Below are 19,822 nucleotides of genomic sequence, written 5' to 3'. Positions count from 1 at the left end.
AATGAGCGGTTCCCCTATCAAAACCCCTTGAATGCGGCACAACTTCTCCAGGGCCAAGGTCTACGTTGCCAACTCAGATAGTGCCCCAAAGCGAACTACCAGAACAGCTCGCAAGGGCACTTTTGATCGACTCTTATACAGTTTGGGTCCGATTCCACGGCGTTCCCGGAGAAACCCGATTCCGCCTTCCGCCCCAAGTTGGGGTTCTTATCGCTTATCTAACGACGCGGTCGCACCGCAAGCAGTCCAGAAGTTTTGTACTTAAATTAGTCGCCCCAAACCATCGGTTTTAGCAGTTTGCACGCTCGGTCGTTTAATCTGGGAAAATAAAAATGGTCGTTACGTGTGAGATCAGCTTCGATAATAATAGACTCGGTACTTTCTACGCGGGACAGCTTGTCAGCGGCTGTGTGACCCTCAAGTGCGACAGATCCAAGGATGTGCAAGGTACTGGGTCGCGACATGTGCGAAATGATGCGAAACCGAACCCTAAAGGTTCAGTAATTGCTCGAATTTAGCCTACATGGCCGCGGCGTTATAAATATATTCTCGATAACGACATGTGTGTATATGTGGAAATTATATATTTTTATGACGACATTGACTTTAGCGGACATTCTTCGGTGCGGAATGTGTGAAGTTGATTGATAACAACACACAGCAACGTCGCGTTGGAATTATTTTAATACGAGATTAGGAAGAGTGTTTCCGATACCTCCAAACACAACCATTCGAACCCTTTTAGATTTCATTTAGTATTTGATTTTAGTTATATAACGAATATTGTTTATAGTAGTGTGATTGTTTAAAGTAAAAGTGTATACACACAGCTCAGTTAAGATTACCATTGGATTAATCACTTGTGAACCTCCCAACTTTAATAGCTGATTATGTATGCTCCAGTATAGTGTCAGTATCGTACTTACTCTCTGCCCCCATTTTCAGCCGTGCTACTTAAGGTGGTGGGGTATTCCATTACCAAATGGACCGAGAAGAGTCTCGGATCGTCAAAGCTCTATGCGGGCCGTGAGGATTACCTAGCATCCAACACTTATCTGTTAGGGTCCGAGCAAAGTGAGTGCGCATGTCGGAACCTGAGAGATGCTTGGACTCATAAAATTGTTATTATCTTGGGACAGACAGCAACAGACACACCATTCAGGCTGGGGTGCACAACTACAACTTCGCCTGCCAGCTGCCCTACCAGTGTCCTTCGTCCTTCGAGGGCCGCCACGGCTGCATCCGCTACATAGTCAAGGTCCTACTCATCAGACCGTGGAAGTACGATCAGGCCTATACAAAGGGCTTTACGGTTCTCAAGATGCTGGACCTGAACTTTGACACGCCCCAGCTAAGAGTAAGTTTCAATCTCGAGCTAACTGCGTACAACAGCTAAAATATTTCTTTATAAATAAGAACGAATAATATGCTTTTATTAAAGTCTTAAACCGTATTTGTTGTATTGTCACAGTATTGAATGCTTTTAGGAATGAGAAGAGAAGCTACTTCAAGGCAAAGATAAAGTTTAAATGCCCTCGCAGATTTTTACCAATCAGAATTACACCTAAATGCAAAATTGTAAATATTGAACCGAAATTGTATATATAAATATATACATTAATAATACCAAACGTAAATATGCTTGAGCTTATTGCTACAAACATCTGATCTAAAGTATGAAGCCCTCTGACATGGTTTACAACCAGCATCCATAACTCAAGCAACAACAATACTTACTTATGGCGGTTATATATTTAATCCGGACATGTGTTATCTTTTTAAATATATTATCATTTTGTTTCTATGACCTCAGTTGGCTGCCCACAGCGAGGGTTACCGAACCTTTTGCTGCGGTCCCTGCAAGACGGATCCTCTCAAATTGGAGCTGAACCTGCCGCAAGCGGGCTACGTGCCCGGACAGAAGATTCCGGTGACCGTGGTGGTGGTCAACAACACTGCGGTGGCCGTCTCCGAACTGCGAGTCGCCCTCGTAATGCTGGTCCGGTACTACAGCGTGAGTCCCGAGCACTCCCGAGTGGAACGAATCATAATATCGCGGGCCAAGGGGGATTCGGTGCTGAAGCAGTGCACCCGCTCCCTGACCATCGAGCTGCCGGTGCCATCTACCCCGCCCACTTGCGTGGAGCTGAGCAACCTCATCCAGATCGCCTACCAACTGGAGGTGGAGGCTCTGGTAAAGAGTCTTCGGAAGCAGCAGCTGATGGTCATGCCGGTTACTATTGGAACGATTCCCCTGGCAGTTCCAGGCATTGTGGTCCAACAACCTCCCCGGCGGAGTGCCCACTATGAGGGACCGCAGTCCAGAAGGGATCCTCCCGACGAGCTCCCCATGGTCACCGCCCTCGGCAGTGTGCGCAGCGATTTGACGCCCAGCCCAGCTGATTCAGGTGAGATCATGGTCTTACATTACCAAAGCGAACAAATGTCTTTCCGACATCTACGTGCCAATGAACCTGCAATGATTGGTTGCAATCTTATCAAATCTTTACTTAAGGTACTAAGTACGCAGTTATCTGTAGATATGGTCAAAATATGGCCAAAAGGCAAGTTCAGCGCAATTATTGATCAAATCGCAATTATGGATCAAATATAATTTAAAAGAAGTGCAGAATCTGGCGTTTTTTATATTAAAATTCACTTTATCTTAGAAACAAGCGTTACATAAACAAATAATTTGAAGTTTTCATGATATCTCCGAGTTTTATACAAATTGGGGGCTCACTAAATCTTCTAAACCCATTTTCGTATGAAATTGTATGTGCAGTACGTTGAGTTAATGCAAGAATGCGTAAAAACAGAAAGGGAAAATGCAATTTAGAGTAATAATATTTTTCATTGATTTCAAGATAATAGCAAATGTTTCTACATTTATACGATAAGAAGGTGCTATTAACATTACAAATGATAAGAGCAATCGTTTCACGCAGTAAGGCATTTTGTATTAGTCGCATTAACCAATTAAAATTACATTGTTAATTATTTATAACCACCACCGGTTTCATGCATTCTAGCACTTCCAAGTTATGAGGAGTCGCGGCACACGCAGCGCGGCAATATCAACGAGGAAGAGCTCCATGCTTTTGGGATCAACGAGTTTGCTCCCCTCTATCCTGTCTACAGTATACCCAGTCCTACCCCCGTGCTCTCGGCAAATACTCGGAATGCGGGATTCGTGAACCAAAGCTTCGTCAAATAGACCGTTTATAACATTAACATTATTAATCAATTTTACACTTCTTCATAACAATCGAAAAAAATAAACCAGTAATTCTAAAAAGAGGAAGTTTAAATAAGAAATTATTTATTTGGAAACCACACGGTTTCTTGCCCTTTTCTACTATACCCACTTCTCGTGGTGTGAAGGTTAGAAAGTATGCAACAGGCAGAACTAATCCCTTTTACACCCCGTAGAGTACATTTTTTGTAGATAGGGCTCACCAGCTTTCTTATACCCCTTACTCGTAGAGTAAAAGGGTATACTAGATTCGTCGGAAAGTGTGTAACAGGTGGAAGGAAGCGTTCCCGACCCCATAAAGTATGTATATTCTTGATCAGGTGGCGCCCTAAAATATAGTTTTGGTGCTCGAGTATCTTCACTTCCCTTTTGCTCCCTTAAGCTGAGTAACGGGTATCTGATAGTCCAGGCACTCGGCTATCGCGTTCCTCCTTGGGAAAGTTGAAAACCTGCATACACTGAGTTTTTAAAAACACACGCAGTTTTCCCTGAAAAGCAATGTTAGGTTTTACAGAAGCCGGCTTGAATGAGAACCAAACAAATATTAGAAATCAGAACAGTCGCGCAGGCCAACTGTTTCCCACGACCAAGGGCTTTTAAAATCCGTACGCCTTGTGCAATTTGCCGTCAAGTCGTCTACGCCGGCATGTGCATGTGTAAAATTACACTTCTGACGAAGCATTTTTACATGTCAAATCCAGCAGAGTTTGCAAGTACTGTTGAGACCCGCCAGGCGAAATGAGTGTGCTACTGTTATACTGTATAGACGAAGCCATTTAGTCTGTTATATACAGTCGAGGGAATAGTTAACAGGTCCTTCGAGTAGGACAGTTATTAGGGAACATAAATTGGGACATGAATTATGGCATTAGCAAAGATGCAAGCCGTTATGGCAAGTGTGCTAAATATAACCTTGCTACAGTTTTATACGAATCTCTTATACATACGTGCCATAAAAACCATTTAAATAAAGAAGGTTGTCCCAAAGGTTATGTTATTTGCTAGGGTGTTAGAAAGAATTTAGCAAAGTGGATCTAAAAGTATGCAGTAGAAACAGAACGGTGTACCACGTTACAAAACTGTACTATTTTGACAAAGTCATACATTTCATATAAAACTTATACGGTGGTTTAGTACAGCAATTAGTTTTTAGTTAGTGGTATAAAAATTAATTCCAATAAAAACACTTTGTATAGTAATTTTCTGCAACTAATATTTTTATAATATTTTATTAATGTAGCTCAAATGTTCATAACATTTTATTTAAAATGATAAATAACCTTGGTCAACGCCATTTTAAAAATGATTCCATCCTTTCATAGCCAACATAATTTTTATACCCGTTTTATTTTGAGTATGACTGTTAAGTTAAAAGATTACCACATGCGACAAGTTTCACTGGCAGCACGCATACCACTCCCCACGGGACAATTGAAGGCCTGAAGGAAGTCATCATTGTTGGATAAGGTCCCCAGAACGCGGTACTTGTCGATAGTGTGCACCTTTTCTTTCAATATTGTGTTCCATAAGTGCTCCTTCTCGAAATCTGCGCAATACATCTGAGCGAAGCCCAGGAAAAAGAGCTGCTCCGGCAAGAGGTCAAGTCCCGCCAACTGCTCGCTCAATCCGTCATGCTTGGGGTCCTCCAGCAGCTGCTGCATGTGGCTGCGGTAGGCCTCCAGAGCCTGGCTCAATCCGCCACTGTCGGCAATGTTCTCGTCCACTGACGCATCTCCATCGACATGGCGGTCGATCTCCGGTACCAGGTACTTATTGTATGCATCCACAAAGCACTCGGCGCGTTTATCGAAACTCCGTCTCGAGTTCTCTGACCACCAGGAGCGATATTTTCCGCCGCCGTCGAACCGGGATCCCGAGGTGTCGAAGCCGTGGGTGAGCTCGTGGCCAATGGCGGCACCCAAGGTGCCGAATTTCAGGGAGAGCGGCCAGGCACGGTGGTAAATCGGTGGCTGTAAAATGCCAGCCATAACATAAATAGAATTCCCCAAAGGATCATAAAAAGCTTGGATCTGCATCGCCAGCAGAACCATCTGTGGCAAGGTCTCCTTGGGGAGTTCCTCGGAGTGCCGGGCGCTGAATCGACGGATGTCGCAACTGAGGCGCCGCAGGTTAATAACGGTCGCAGCGTAATTACCATCGACTACTTCAAGACGGTTGATCTCTCGAATCAGGCGATCAGTTAGAAGGCTGTCCTCCGCGGAGCCGATGACAGACCGTATTGTGGATTCCTTGAAAAGGGCCTTTTCTCTAGTCTCCGGATCCAACCAATCGGCTTTCTCAAGCGAACTTCGCAGGCCCTTCCGCAGTTCCTGTACAATTTCAGACACTTCTAGTTTCTTCTCCTCGGTGAAGTACTCCTGCAACCATAGAAAGTTAGAGCGAATAATATTGTATCTTACGACCCCGAGACTTACCGCCAAATAAAGTTTGTTGAAGAGGAAAGCCATGGAAGTTCGCAGAGCTGTTCTGCAATAAACTCGTTGGTACTTGGCCGCACTCAGCAGGGGATCGAATTTGTAGAGCAGTTTCATGGCCAGATAGTTGGCCACAGCCTCTGGGTGGCGGGCACAAACCTTGTCGATCTCCACGTAGTAAGAATGACACAACTCTTCGGTGGAATTGTCCTGCCAAACGATGTCGTAGTAGTTAGTTAGATTGAAAGCTTGGCACTCCTGACTATCATCTTCTTTGTCAGCAGCCACCAGCGCTTCCCGCCAGAACGCAAATACTCCGTCGATCACATCCGCGATTCGATCCTCTGGCAGTTGAAAGGCCTCTAAGTATCCGCGCATGCGCTTCCCGTTGAGAAGGTAGGCGTGCGAAGAGTTGCTGTCGATGCTGTCCAACTGAATGATGGAGTCAAAACCCAGTTGAGGCTGTTTAAATTGCGGCCAAAAAGGATACGCATCAGATAGCTCATCGCGGATCAAACCCGATGCCCCGTAGTTAATCAAGTGGGCGCTCATGTTGAACCAGCTGAACTTGGAGGCATCCCATGCGGCACCATCGACGGCGGGGAAGCCTCCGATCGACCTGATAAGCCCTAGGTAATTCGGATCGGCAGCGGGGAACGGATAGAGATCTGCCCCCAGGCAGGCATTGTAGAATTGCTGGGCGATCTTCAAGTCGCTGGACACGTTGAGGGACTCCGCTAGATCCGACCTGCCCAAAAACTGTTCCGCGATGTCATCCAGTGTGTAGGTAATGTCAAACGCACTGGAGCGCTCTTCGGGGGAGTATCGGTCCGGTTTCACGATTCGGTAGTTCCCACAGGCGTACTCGTAGAAGTCGTCACAGGGTAATACACTGAAGTTCATGTAGGACCTCATCAGATCTGCGTGCGATTGCAGATAGCTTGTATCTTTCTTGCTGCCCGTTACTGTCCTGGCTTTCCCTTTCGTGGAGAGCTCCAGTAAAGCAAGAGAGGTTAGACATCCCCATAGCCAAGCGGATCTAAAGCTTATTGAACACAAAATCATTCTATAATAAGACTCTCATCAGCGGCTTAGGGGCCTTCAAGGGTTCCGTATTTAAAAATCAGACTTGGGTCACCTTCTTGATTCAGATCACTATTTAGAACTATCTGCCTTCCAAAATCATAACTATGGCGTGTGCATGAGATAAGCAGAGGGTAAAATAATATATTCACCATATAAAAGTACTTTTCGAACAATACTCAGGGAAAAGCATCTGCTTAAACAAATACAAGCTGCCTTGATTATTATTATTACCATTAGGAACGTTCGTGCTCAAAAAGTTCTCATATTGTGCACATTTTGGAATTTGTATATCTGCCAAGTCGTAAGCAAACAAACAAAAAAAACTATTAATGTTTTTAATACTAATATAAAATAAATACCTAGTTTATTTTTATAATAATTTTATATTTATTTGTCCGTCCGTCTGCCAGTCCGTCTGTCCGTCCGTTTCTACGTTTCTACAAACTAGTCTCTCAAGCTATAAGGCTGAAACTTTCCCAAAAGTCTTCTTTCTATTGCAGGTAGTATATAAGTCGGAACCATGCGGATCGGACATCTATATCTTATAGCTCCCATAGGAACTATCGGAGAAAAAATTATTTACATCTTCGGTGCTTTTAAGCACATTACCTTCTAAACTTGGAAATAACATTATTTAATTAGTTCTGAATTTCGAATTAAATTTGATCAAAATAGGACGAAAAATTATTTACTAAAGTTCATTATTTCTTATAATTGCAAGGGTATACAAACTTCGGCATGCCGAAGTTAACTTCCTTTCTTGTTTTAATATATAATTATTTTTAAAAATTTCTACAATTTTTTGAGCTACCTCGCTCTGTTACAAGGTGGAAATATGTCTATTTTTTAGTATAATATTTTTATCCAATAGTGAGCATTTGCGATTTTTGCTTGTTGATATGTTCATAAAGGCATCTCACTACACAATTTTGGCTTAAAATCGCATACCCCCTGAGAAAAGCAAATACTACAGAATGAATTTGGCATAATTTACTGCATCTCCAGGACCGTTTACATTTCCAGATGTCAAGGGGGTCACCGTAAATGCTTAAATTGAGCTCCAGGCACGCTTCTGATGCCAACAGCCATCTGGGAGAATTTTCGGGGTCGGAAAACAAAACACCAAGCCATGGACATGTTTAGTTTTTATCATTCGCGCATTTGCTCGCGGATTCGTGCTTACCGGGACCCGTCCCCGTCCGCATCTTTCCCCGCCTACCAGTCCAAACTTTCAGGTTGGTAATCTGCTGGATTGTCCCTCCTAAGCTCCCGGTTTTTAAATGTATGCCACCATCTAGGGCTTTCCTCCACTCGTTGAATTTTCAGTACGGTGCGGGTGCCAAGCAATTGACACGTGGGAATTAAGCATTAAAAGCGTTTAACAAACTCATAATCCATACTTTTCCCAACTAAAAATAAAAGTTCATTCCAACTGAGTTCTCCTTGCATTGCAGATAAAGTGCAGTCTCACTCGGGCTCAGACTGTCAGGAGATGAATACAGGGAAAGCTTTAAAACTCATAATTAGTTCTTAGCTTTTAGTATTTATGTGTCACTCACAATTATTACAATTATGCAAATACACAAATATTTTCTGAAAACACTCCTATTAATAAGAACAATGTTGTTATATGTAAGTGCTTAGATTATAATTGAAATCGTATTTTTATTTAGCAGTTCTTTTCCTTGTCTTCTACCTTTGTGGAGTGCAAGCATTTTAAGGGCTCTTCCTTGTTGTGCAGCCACATTGAGTAGTGCAGACATCGCACCCTGTCGAATCCAGTTGGCCAAATGCGCCGAACTAATGACCGCATTAAGTAATTTCCCCCGCACGTGCCCCCGGAATGACCCAGTCTGCGGGGATTTCTGGGTCTGGATCCCCGACAGACTCGCAGTCGCACTGGGGAGCTGCTGTTGGCCCTCCGCACTTAAATGGCTTACTCAATGGCGCTTTCGTGGTAATTGGCATTTGGCTTTCGCATGTCCGAATGCCCAGCCGGCTAAACTTAATGCATAACTAGTTTGGCTCCTTGTTCCGAGTGGATTCAGATGCTTAGTCGGTTGTTGCGGGAATTTGGAATTTAGATGTACTCTGCAGAGGGGAGGAGCTGAGAAAACAGAAAAACCAAATTAGTTGGGCTCAGCCTGCGGCGGATGGAGTGCAAAAACATGCAGATCGTAGGCAGTCTCTGTATCTGTGTGAAACAGGCTGGATTTGGGCTACGGAAATTCTAAGGGAGCTGGAATCAAACGTAAGTCGCCTTGCTCCGAAGTAGAAACATTCGAGATTGTACGGCACTGGCGCAAAACAAATCCCGAGGCATTGTTGAGATTTTTATTATTTAATTTATTTCGGTGTCAGTTTAAAAGCCATTTATTCGTGTGTCAAGTGCCTGCAATTGATTCTGCCTGCGCGCTCCTAATGGATTATAGATAATGCCAATGTACGTGCCGCATAGACAGTCATGTTTAGCCCAATTTGCTGGCCAACATTGTACATTATGGACTGCGACGGCCCACTGACGCACAAGAGCCCGACATAAAATTAGCATTTTTTGTGGATTCGATTTGGCGGTTTTTTTCGGGCTAGGGTTTCGACTTCTCCCTTGGGGCAGGCTCTTGCCTGCTTCCTCGGTTGAAAGCTGCCAATGTTTTCCTTTCTTTTCGGCGAAACGCAACGTGTTTTTGTTTATCCTGCCTGGTTTGCACCTTTCCTCGGCGGGCTTGTCCTTGGCTCCGCGAGTGTGTGCTGCGGCTTTCACGGGACTTTCACCGATGGCTGCTCCAGCTAAACCCCACCCAAAACACCCGGCCACATCAACAGCGCTTCTGCCGAACAATCGCAAGTGAATTTCGTCCCGCAAACGAATTTCAGCGGCTTTGACGGCAGCAATTTGAGAGGTTCGCAAGCCCCAAATCCGTGTCCTTGTACTCAGTATCCTTGTTTGGCTTCGACAGGCGCTATTTGAGCTCGGGCTCGAGTCGAGCAATAAAGATGATTGGGCACTTGTGATTAGTGGCGGAAAAGTGGAAAAGTGGAAAAGCAATTCCCCGCAGCCGCGGAAGGTGGTCCAAATAAATCCTCTAAAATTGCCTCGCCGAATGGGAGTTTTCTGCGTTTCGATTTGTTTACGAGCCTGGCCATTATTTCGTGCAAGTTTCAAAGAAGACTCATTATGGCTTCATTAACAGGCAGCTCGCCGCTCTCTCTATAAACCAAAAAGTTCCCTCGACTCTGGCTAATGGCAAAAACTCGTCACGCACTCTCAGCCAAAACTAAAAACTTTATTGTCACTTGTGCGAAATATACGAAAACCAGCAGCACACACTCTCGCCCACAGGAAAAAGACGAAAATAGGAATTGACAAGATTTAAGCCGGGACTCACCGAAGTTTTGTGTCGACAGTCTAAGCCACTTTTCCGAGCTGCATAGACAGCGGCCAAGTGCAACCGAAACTTTTCCGGTTGCCCCCAAAAAGTCGCGGAGCAATGGGGCATGCAGCGGGTCGCATTCGATAGACTGCAGGTTGTCGCTAGGAAAACAGAATACATTTCCACATTGATTGGCTAAAAATATAAATGTATAACTGCAATACTGAAGAAATATATGTTTGTATATGTTTTTAAAATCCTAGCAGTGCTTTTCAAATTTAATATTTATTATTGATTATTGCTAAAATATATATTAACCATATATCTAAGCCAAACTTTATTTTTGATACATTAAAATCTATTTTATTTGAAAAGTATTAACAAAGTTTTCCGTTTAAGCATTGTCTTGGAAATAGTGGATACGTAGTACAGTCCTTGTAAATATGATTTTGTGTTTAACTCATGTGGTCAATCCAATTTTGGCGTCACCGGAATCAAGGAATGCCTAATACTCTTAAGCTCATTTTGTCTTCCGCCGTGCAGGCACACATGCCGGTGGCGTCGAAAAGTTGGTTAGCCAAGTCAAGTCAAGTCAATGACTGACTGGAAATCAAATCTTCCGCCCCGAACCCTCGCCCAAACCCATTGAGGACGCTGGCTGCTGGCTGCTGGCTGCTGTAAAGGGCCGGGGCTGATGCTCGGAAAATTTCATAAATCAAAGTGCCGCCGGGAGGTGCGTGCAGCAGGACTCGAGTATCTGAAGGAGCGCCAGGATTCAATGCACGGCGCTGTAATTGCTTTATGCTCTGGAGCGTGATGCGGTCAACAACGCAACGTGAGCGAGCGCCATTTTGACAGAGCCCAGAAGCTGCCACCCATCTTTTGGCCCGCATCCCATACACATTTAGTGAAATGGAAAAGTTGAAAAGTTTTATGATATTTTTCGGTTAGCTGGCCACTCGAAGCCTGGCTCGGGGTTATGCCGCTGCAGGCCAAGACCAAATTCCAGCAAAGCTCAAAAGTCGGACATAACTTGTCGCATTTGGGTCGGCGGACACGATACTTTTATCCGAAAACTTCTGGACAACTATGTATTTCCATACGACGTTTTACCAAAATATTGCTGACAGAGCCAAGCAGGGATAAGAGCTTTTAAAATATTAAAGTACGAGGTAGCTACCTTACTATCTGAGAGATGGTGTAGCGAAACATTTATAAAATGCACACTTTTTTAAGTCATCTATCAACATAGTTTATTTAAAATTAAATGCTTCCAAGCTTTATGAAAATGGAGGAAAAAATAATTAACTTACATTACTTTTATGACTATTTAGGATACAGAAGACAGCATACTTAAAGTATGCAACATAATATGTTCAACTTAGAAATACAATGAATACAAAAGACTTTTAAGCGGTTTCAGATTAAATCACTCTGTAGGTGGGTAAAAGTATGCAACATAATATTTTCAACTTAGGAATACAACGAATTCGTTTAGACAACTGCATAAATTTTATAAATTTTCACAAACTCACCCAAACTCGCCGGAAGCAGCGGATATTACAAAGGTCCACTGTTGGCAAAACTTTAAAAAATTGCATGAGAGCGGGTAATAAATTATGCTGTCCTCCATCTCCGGCTGCGTCATGTTTTATGCGGCCCCTAAAAAATGATGTATATGCGGATGATAAAAAGAAGATTGCAGAACATCAAGCGAAACACCTCTGGCCAGAGTGCATCGCACTCGAATGTCAAAGCTAATAAGCAGCTTCGGTGGGAAGTATGTTTCCCGGGGGAAAACTCTGTCGCCGTCCTCTTTCGTCGCTCTGTCTTTTTGCCGGCTGTTCTATTTCGTTGCAGATTTATGGGTAAATATAAAGCAAGGTGATGACGTTGAGGCTAGGCAGGTGGCGAAAGTTTAGTGCCCACATGTGGGTGTTACTCCAGTTTTCACTTTTTCAGTGAGTTGGTGGAGCGGAGGGCGGCGAAAAGCGCTGCACACTTTGCGGCGGGCTCTAATTAATGAAAGACTGTGCGTTACCTTTCTGCCACTGTCGATGCATAAAGAAATTTTACTAATTAAAAATAATCGCAGTGGCAAGCTGCACTGCAACTTTGTCTCTGGCTCGGAAAACCCTTAATGTTTCTCCTTTCTGCCCAGGGAGATTGCCTGGGCAGGGCGGCTACTTCTTGTGATTATTTTAACAACTTGGCCATGTTGCTGCACTCGCTGAGGACCAGAGAGACATTTGCACCCTAAACACTAAAAGAAATTATTATAAATAAATTTAAACATAAATATTCAAGGTAATCATTGAGATACAAAACCTAAATAGGCCACTTTTATTTTCTGAAAATATGATTTACCTTTAACATACAGAACAAAAATAAACGAGCTGATATGCCTAACAATGACTAGTTTGTCTACCTACTACCTACCTATTTATCAAGAAGTCATTTTTCAAAGGAACTGAAAGGGCCTCCTCTTGGTCTTGAAAATTGCAGGACTTATATTTCTCTCTCTGTTTAGAAGCCGCGGAAAACGCTCGCGGGCTGCAAGTAATTGTCTCTGGCTCGTTGCTTTGGATTTGGATTCGGATTTGGCGGCTTTGGCTGGCAACATCATTAAATGTGTATATAATGGAATTGCTGTGATTTGTTCCAAGCGGAAGATTTATTATCGCCCTGCCATTTTCCAGGCGAAAAAATCGGCATTATGTTCCGCATGCCTGGTGACAAAGTGCAGCCAGACGATGGCTTTCGTTCTCTGTTCCTCCGCAACAATCGGGTCGTTTACATAAACACTTTGGAAATTTATTGCTCTTGGTTGGCGTGTGTGTCTGTCAATGGCAAAAGTTTGTGCATTTAATTTGTGCGAAATTTGCTTACAACTCAAATTGAATTAACCTGATGACTCGGGGAATGTGGGGCGGTGTTCCACCGACTGCCTTCGACCCGAATCCGTCAGATTATTTAGTGCTCACCAGGGCGGAGTCTTGAGCAGTGGAAGGCCTCGTCCGAAACGCCGTCGCTTGTCGTGCGAGTCGAGCCATATGCCAACTGATTTGCATTCAAAGTTTTTCCCTGCCACAAGTTTTGCTGCAAACATATGCTCGAATCCCTATTAGGTCTTCATCAAATTAAAATATGTCCGCCTTGATGTGAGTAAGCTCGGAGCCAGGGCCGAAATTAATTGCCTGCAAAACTACACCGAAGTCATCCTGGTGCTGCCTCGGCTAGAGAAGAGGTGCGCAATTTCGCAGTAATCAAATAAATTAAAAGTTGACCAAGAACCCAGGAACAATGGAGGAAGCTGCAAAATCTCTTAAGTCTCAGTTGAGTTGTGCAAACATCTGTGCAAATGTGTGCGGGTTTGACAGAGATTATATCTGGATTGCTGGATTGCTGGATTGGGGACGCTGGAGCGAGAGCTTAGAATGAATTGTGTGACAAAGTGAAATACTTGTGCATAAGTGAAATTGTTTTACTTTGCGACGGCCCTGAGTCCGTAGTAACGCAGTGAAACAGCTGCCGCATGTACATATGCATGTGTTTTTAAAATATTGGCAGAGTGCTAAGTAAACTTAATTCGTTAATGGACTGTGCAGTCCGAAATCAATTTTCACTCCGGTCCGGATGTCATGTCAGATCGCCGTATAATTACGCCCGTAATCCCCTAGCATTTGGCATTAACTGCGGTTTACCCTTGCACTCGCCGTCAGCTTTAATGTTTATTGCTCGAGTGCTTTTTATGATGACATCTATATTGGCATAATCAATGCGTCGACATATTTCTGGGGAATGAAATCAGCAGGCTTTAAGTGCGCCCATTAAAGGTGCAAAGTCGGAGGCAATTTTCCGCAGATATATCCACTGTAGTGGTGATTTCGATGCGTCCCAAATGCCTGGCGCTGTATCATCAGATTTGATCAACCACTCGGCTGTTTTATAGTCTCCCTGCTGGGAGATTGAGTTTGCATTTAATACCTTTTACGTGTCCCGTTTGCTAATTAATGTCCGTCGCCGGCCTCCGGTGTAATAAATTGGATTTGCTGTTAACATTTTAGTCAGTGTTTTGTCATTACCCGCTGTGGGGAGGGCTGTCAATTTTGTGGCGGCCTGAACTTCGTTGGCCAGGAGGCCAGGGACAACTCCCGCAGACTGTGGGCAGCCACTTTAAAGGGAAACTGGGAAATCTTTGCTTTAATAACACGTGTGCGTGATCAAACTTCAGCCGGCCAATTGGCCATAAATAGTTCATTGCATTTCCATTAGGCTCCTTGTGGCAGTCCGAGCCGGCTGTTCGTTGACCTAATGTGTGCAATTCATTATGTGCAATTAGAGTTCAATTCAGAGGCTGCCTGGCCAAAGTTCGGGGATCGCCTAGGCCGGCCTCTCGAGTCCATAACACATCATTAACGGGCTCTGCGGCCTGGTTGCCAAAGAAAGTGTAACAATAATGGCCTCGTTTGTTTTCATTGCACACGTGCTGGAGCCCGGGCTTTGGTTAAATGTGCTCCTAATAGACACGGCATTTTGGCCATGTTTTTGCTGGGCAAACACCGGCCAGGTCTCCTGTCGGCGGCAGCTCCTATTCCCCCTTCCCCTTCAATGAGCCACTTCTGTGGTCCGGCTGATGGCTCTGTTCGGCTCCGTCCACCCGGTGCGGTTCAAAAAATTAAATTAAATGCGTGAATGCATATTTAATGGTGCGAAAATGTGCGGAATCTTTTGAACTTCATTTTCCTACGCACCTGGCTAATGGGTACACATTTGGGTGGATTTAGGTGCACGTTACCTAGCTATCAGAAGGATGACAAAATATGTTTATAGCTAGTCAAAAATGCCCTTCCAGCCTATTATACAAGCTTCTAGCAATTAAAGATCATTTAAAACGCACAGAAATTTTACAGGAAACTTCTGATTTCGAAACTCTTTTTCAAATGCACTGGTGAAAATACTCACAATAAATGCCATCGACCATAATTGCACGCATATTGCCTGCATTAATTGCATGTGATATTTTTACAGAGATTTTTTTGGCTCTTATTCCACGCCTCTGGGCGCCAGCCTGATTGTTGAGTTAAAAAATTAATGAATGATTTTTGAAATGCCAATGTGAATGGCTCTGTAAATAGAACGCAGCAGCCTGTCCTGTTTCCAGATACTGTTTGATAAATCCGCATGATATTCCCGGCTATTTTCGCTTTTATTAATTAACACCAGTCCCCGAGGACACGGATACCGTTGACAGCGACAGCTATGCGGCACATTTATTAAAGCACTCATTGTGGCCCGCTTAAGTATGCCATTTAAAACAACTCAAACCCATTTGTCTGCCAGCGCTGAAATTTCCGTAAAGTAGTGAACAATTTGCAATATGCCGGGATCGATGATGGGATCCGTGGGTTCCAACACCTCAGTGGCGGATGTCCTGCGGGGAAGGAATATTCCCGTCAGCCGGCCCAGCCAGAAGTTGGTGGCCAGGACCCAAGGCGACGCCCAGAAGGTGGAGCATTACCTGACCAAGGTCAAGTCCTACTCGCAGATCTCGCTGGGGGGACTGAGTTCCCGCTACGAGTCCAAGTGCCTCAGTGAACTGGACGAGTGGTGCACGCCGAGAACCGCGTTCCGCGACCATGCCGACGTGAGCTTGCACCCCAGCTATGACATGAAGCAGTTCCACTAGTCGGTCCTAAGTATTTATGGTGTTATACTCTCTAAACGCATTGCCTACAGCGATCTTAGTTGCTTGGTGCGGTATCTGGATGCCAAGGAAGAGTATAACCAGCAGCTCCTGCGGGAAATGGACCACTTGATTGTCAGTCAACGCAATATCTGCGACCAATTTTTCCTGAGGAAGTAAGTTTGAGGTTTGACACGAGCTCTCGGTGCTTACCTGGATTTTCTTCGCCTTCCAGCATCCTCTGCTATAAAACACGTTGGCCCCCTCTGCATACGAAGCAGGAACTGAAAATCTTTGTTTCCAAATTTTTCCAACTGACTCCAAAGCAAAAGCGCCGTGTCGACCACCTCCTGAAAAGCAACCTAGGTCCCTTTTGCTAGACCTATCCAATTGCAAAGTAAATGTCGCTTTTTATTGCATTTGGCAAATGGTTTAATTAGCACATTTATTTTTGCAATTATTCTCGGCAAAATTAGTTTTTGAAAAAAATATACAACCCATAAAGTTAATTATGCAATTAAATCCGTTTTATTTTCCGGTTGTGAAATTAATTAGCCAAAAATTGGTTGGCTACGGAGTTCGGGCAGTCCGATCTGTAAGGAAATTTGTTTCATATCAACTTATTTAAATTTAATTAGATGTTGCCCATTGAAAAGCTTAATCGCCACGGGCAGTAAACTAAATAGTGTTGAATAAAATCCGCATCTGTTTTCATTTTTCCGCTAAATTACATTTCAACAATCGGTCGTTTGTGCATATTAAATATTTGAGAAGCATCCATAAATAAATTCAAACAATGAGTTATTTTATTGTTCAACTGTTTAACTATGTGAGCATTTACATGTTAAAGCGCGCTGCAATTGTTTCGACCTCTTTTCACAATTTTCCGATAAGGACGAATGTGCGCATGTGGGACTGTGTGCGTTGACAGGAAGTACGTCATTTGTCAAAAGCTATTTTATGGCCATTTTTTAGCCGTTGAGTCGAGTTTTGTTTGCGCCGAGTAAACACCTGAAAAAGGTCAACTCAACAAATATTTACGCAGTGAACAATGGCTGGAACGCCGTGTATATTGGCTCTTTAAATCAGTTATGCCCTTGGCTGTGTTCATTCTTTAAAATTAATAAAATACCCTTTCAATTTATTGTTTGTTTTTTGCCCGGGCCATTAAAATAAACACTGCTGAATAATTGCTCAGCTGAAAGTAATTTGCAAAGGCTCCGCAACACGAAATCGGAGCTGTGAATGCAGTCAGGCCTGTCATTGAATTAAACATTTGTTTTCAATGTGGCTTAACAATTTATGGGCATTAGAGTGCGATGTTTTAATCATTGGCTAAACGGTGAAGGCTCAAGCCCGCTTTAAACTCTATTCCACTCCAATTCCCTCAGCACCCGGCGCTAACAAAAACGGACACTTTCTTTGCCAGCGATCCACTCCGACACTCGGGAGGAGCCACAGACTATGATTCATGCTTGAGTGGACTTTCAGCCCCGATGGCCAACTTCAATTAATGCCGAAGTTCCAGCGATTTTAAAGTCTGCCCGAGTCGAGGAGAAGGGCCCTCGCACGGGTAAAAATCACAGTGGAAGCCCTGGCATCCGCAGCTCACAGCTATAAATTATAATTTCCGCATGCTGAGCTGCCCCAGCCCCTTTTCAAGCCCCACCGCCCCGCCGCATATCCAATGGCCCGACCATCGCCGGTCAGTCCGGTTTTATGATGCTTATGGAAAAACTCCTGCCACTGCATGGCTGCAAGGTGTGCGCCAATTTCCGGCACATGTGAGCGTGTCGGTATCCGTGTCCGTGTCGCTGTCTGCTCGCTCTTTTATATATAATTTTAAAAATGTTTGGCCGACACCCTCGTCCGTGCCCGTCCATACATATGTTGCCAGAATAGCCGCAGAAAAAAATTATAATTAATAGAGCTGGAAAGGAAAAAGGAGAACTTATGCATAACTTAAAGCCGCAAGCTGCCCATCGTGGGGCTCGGATTTTATTACTCATACGCACCGCATAACCACGGCTTGAATGGGACTGGACTACTCACTCAGCTAAATAGCTTAAGTAAGGACTCATATCGCCGATATTTAATGATTACTCTTTGAGAAATGGCTATTTTATAAATCATTCGAAACGGATAGTCGTTTCTTTTATTCACTGAACATGATTACCATAAGTCAGAGCCAAGGGATAACCTTTGGCGAATTTATGACCCTTTCGCAGAGGGCAGCGCCCTCTTGGGCGAGCACCGAACTTGAGCGAGGTGCGAAACGCGATTCCATCACCGACACAGCTTGGCCTTAACCTTTCGGCAATACCTCCGATTTTACCGCTGCACAGCCACTTTCCCAGCATTCACATAAACGATCCCTCATTTCTGCCCCATTCCCCGCGCAAAACCTCTCACTGGAGTAATGAATGTTGTTTGTTTGTGCAATATACTTAACAACAAGTAGCGATGCTGAGCAATCATTGCTTGCCAACTCGTTTGTTTTTCTTGACTGGGGTGTTTGCACTGGCTGGAGAAGTTTGCCCTGGGAAAGTATGATTAAGTCCTGGGACTCGGGTGTAAGTAATGTACTTCTCTGAGTGGCGGGTTCTGTTGTTGGTTCACAGCGATCGTGGCCAGTTGTCAGGACAGCATTTACAGTGTTTCGACCAGATCCTTAGAATAAATATAAATTATTTTACGATTCTTTTGATACATTGTGAAAGTGCTGGATTGGAACACTGAATAGCCCGGTAAAATCATGTATTTATTGACTCGGGTATTAAGTCGGTGCCCAATAAATATTTAAATATTGCTGCCCCTTATGATAGCTTCCGCCTGAGTGCCCCCTCCAAATGAATATTCTTTTAAAAGTGCAGTGAGAGTACGAAATTTCCAACGATTTCCCCTACTTCGTAGTCCATAACCTCCGACATCAAGATTTCTCGGCGCACTCCCAGGCGGGTGTCTGTGTGCGGGTGTTTGAGGTCCTAGTCCGCTGGTCGTAACTTCCGCTCAGAACGCACACCACTTGAGTTTTGTGTGGCATTGCAAAATGCATTTTATACGCAATAAAAATACACTTACGGGGTTTTTTACAGCTCGTCCGCTTTGCGGCAGACCGCCGCCACGCCCCACGCCCTCATCCGCCCTCTCCGGCGATTTCATTTCTTTCGGCGCCGTTTTTCTACTATAATATTTCCTACTTACAAATAAAACGAAAAGTCAGTGGTCTGCCAGTGGCTTGTTTGCGTTGTGTTCTGTTGGCTAAGGAAATTTAATGAGCTACTTAATGCTGTTGTGGTGCAATTTCCACCGCACAGCGCAGTGTGTGTGTACTTGCTGGCGAGCCATCCCTCTCCGTTTACGATTTTAACAAGTCGGTTGTTAAATAAATTTAAATTATATTGTCGCTCCCTTTACAAGCCGTTTCTGCGGCTCGGTGGTCATTCCTTGCCACACGAACACACAAACACACCGTTTTTTGCCGCCCACAGTGGAGGTGGAAACCTGTGTGTGCCACAAGTTTATTAATACTCGCCCCCCGCCAGCGAACACTTAATCATCTCAGTGGTTCGAGGGCTGGGGCAGGCTCCTGTAAAATATCGACAAAGAAGTGAAAAGAGGTCGGGGCAGGACGAATGCCAAAAATAAACACGAATAAATTGCCTCATCATCGCATTTACCTGGAGGCCATATTTTAGCCCAAATGATTCGAAACTTTTGAGCCCAGGCTGGGGCAAAGGGCCTGTATGCTTATGAGGAACCGCACAGTTCTGCTCTCGAGGATGAAATTTAATCAAACATTTTGCCAGTACCAGTGCGGTTGCAACGAGGAGGCCTGAGCCCATAGTTCCGGCATCGAACGAGTTTTAAATTTCCCATGTTTGGCAAACTGCTGAAAATGCTTTTAGAATATTTTCAGGCATTCTATTTGAGTGGCCTGCAGAATGGCTGAGAATGCAAGTTCCACTTTTATTTTGTTCCAGAAAAA

General features: G+C 44.1%; 3 protein-coding genes across 3 annotated transcripts; 2 read left to right on the top strand and 1 right to left on the bottom strand.

The window, feature by feature from the left end:
- The first annotated feature begins 298 nt into the window (after positions 1–298).
- LOC108027034 (arrestin domain-containing protein 17) lies at positions 299–3,304 on the top strand. The gene is made up of 5 exons (XM_017098231.3): positions 299–447; positions 946–1,074; positions 1,140–1,357; positions 1,814–2,408; positions 3,033–3,304. Exons 1-5 carry the CDS (start codon positions 333–335, stop codon positions 3,215–3,217), a joined length of 1,242 nt encoding a protein of 413 aa, XP_016953720.1. The 5' UTR covers positions 299–332; the 3' UTR covers positions 3,218–3,304.
- Positions 3,305–4,612: 1,308 nt separating this feature from the next.
- On the bottom strand, positions 4,613–6,756 carry LOC108027059 (neprilysin-4-like). The gene is made up of 2 exons (XM_017098268.3): positions 5,692–6,756; positions 4,613–5,634 (listed from the first exon to the last, which is right to left on the bottom strand). The coding sequence occupies exons 1-2, from the start codon at positions 6,754–6,756 to the stop codon at positions 4,633–4,635; spliced, it is 2,067 nt and encodes a 688-aa protein (XP_016953757.2). The 3' UTR covers positions 4,613–4,632.
- An 8,598-nt stretch (positions 6,757–15,354) lies between these two features.
- On the top strand, positions 15,355–16,343 carry LOC108027115 (uncharacterized). Its single transcript, XM_017098332.3, has 3 exons — positions 15,355–15,836; positions 15,888–16,010; positions 16,070–16,343. The coding sequence occupies exons 1-3, from the start codon at positions 15,529–15,531 to the stop codon at positions 16,212–16,214; spliced, it is 576 nt and encodes a 191-aa protein (XP_016953821.1). The 5' UTR covers positions 15,355–15,528; the 3' UTR covers positions 16,215–16,343.
- The last annotated feature ends 3,479 nt before the right edge of the window (positions 16,344–19,822 follow it).

The sequence above is a fragment of the Drosophila biarmipes genome, chromosome 3R (assembly GCF_025231255.1).
Source record: "Drosophila biarmipes strain raj3 chromosome 3R, RU_DBia_V1.1, whole genome shotgun sequence".
NCBI lineage: Eukaryota > Metazoa > Arthropoda > Insecta > Diptera > Drosophilidae > Drosophila > Drosophila biarmipes.
This window is presented reverse-complemented; position numbering and strand designations above follow the sequence as displayed.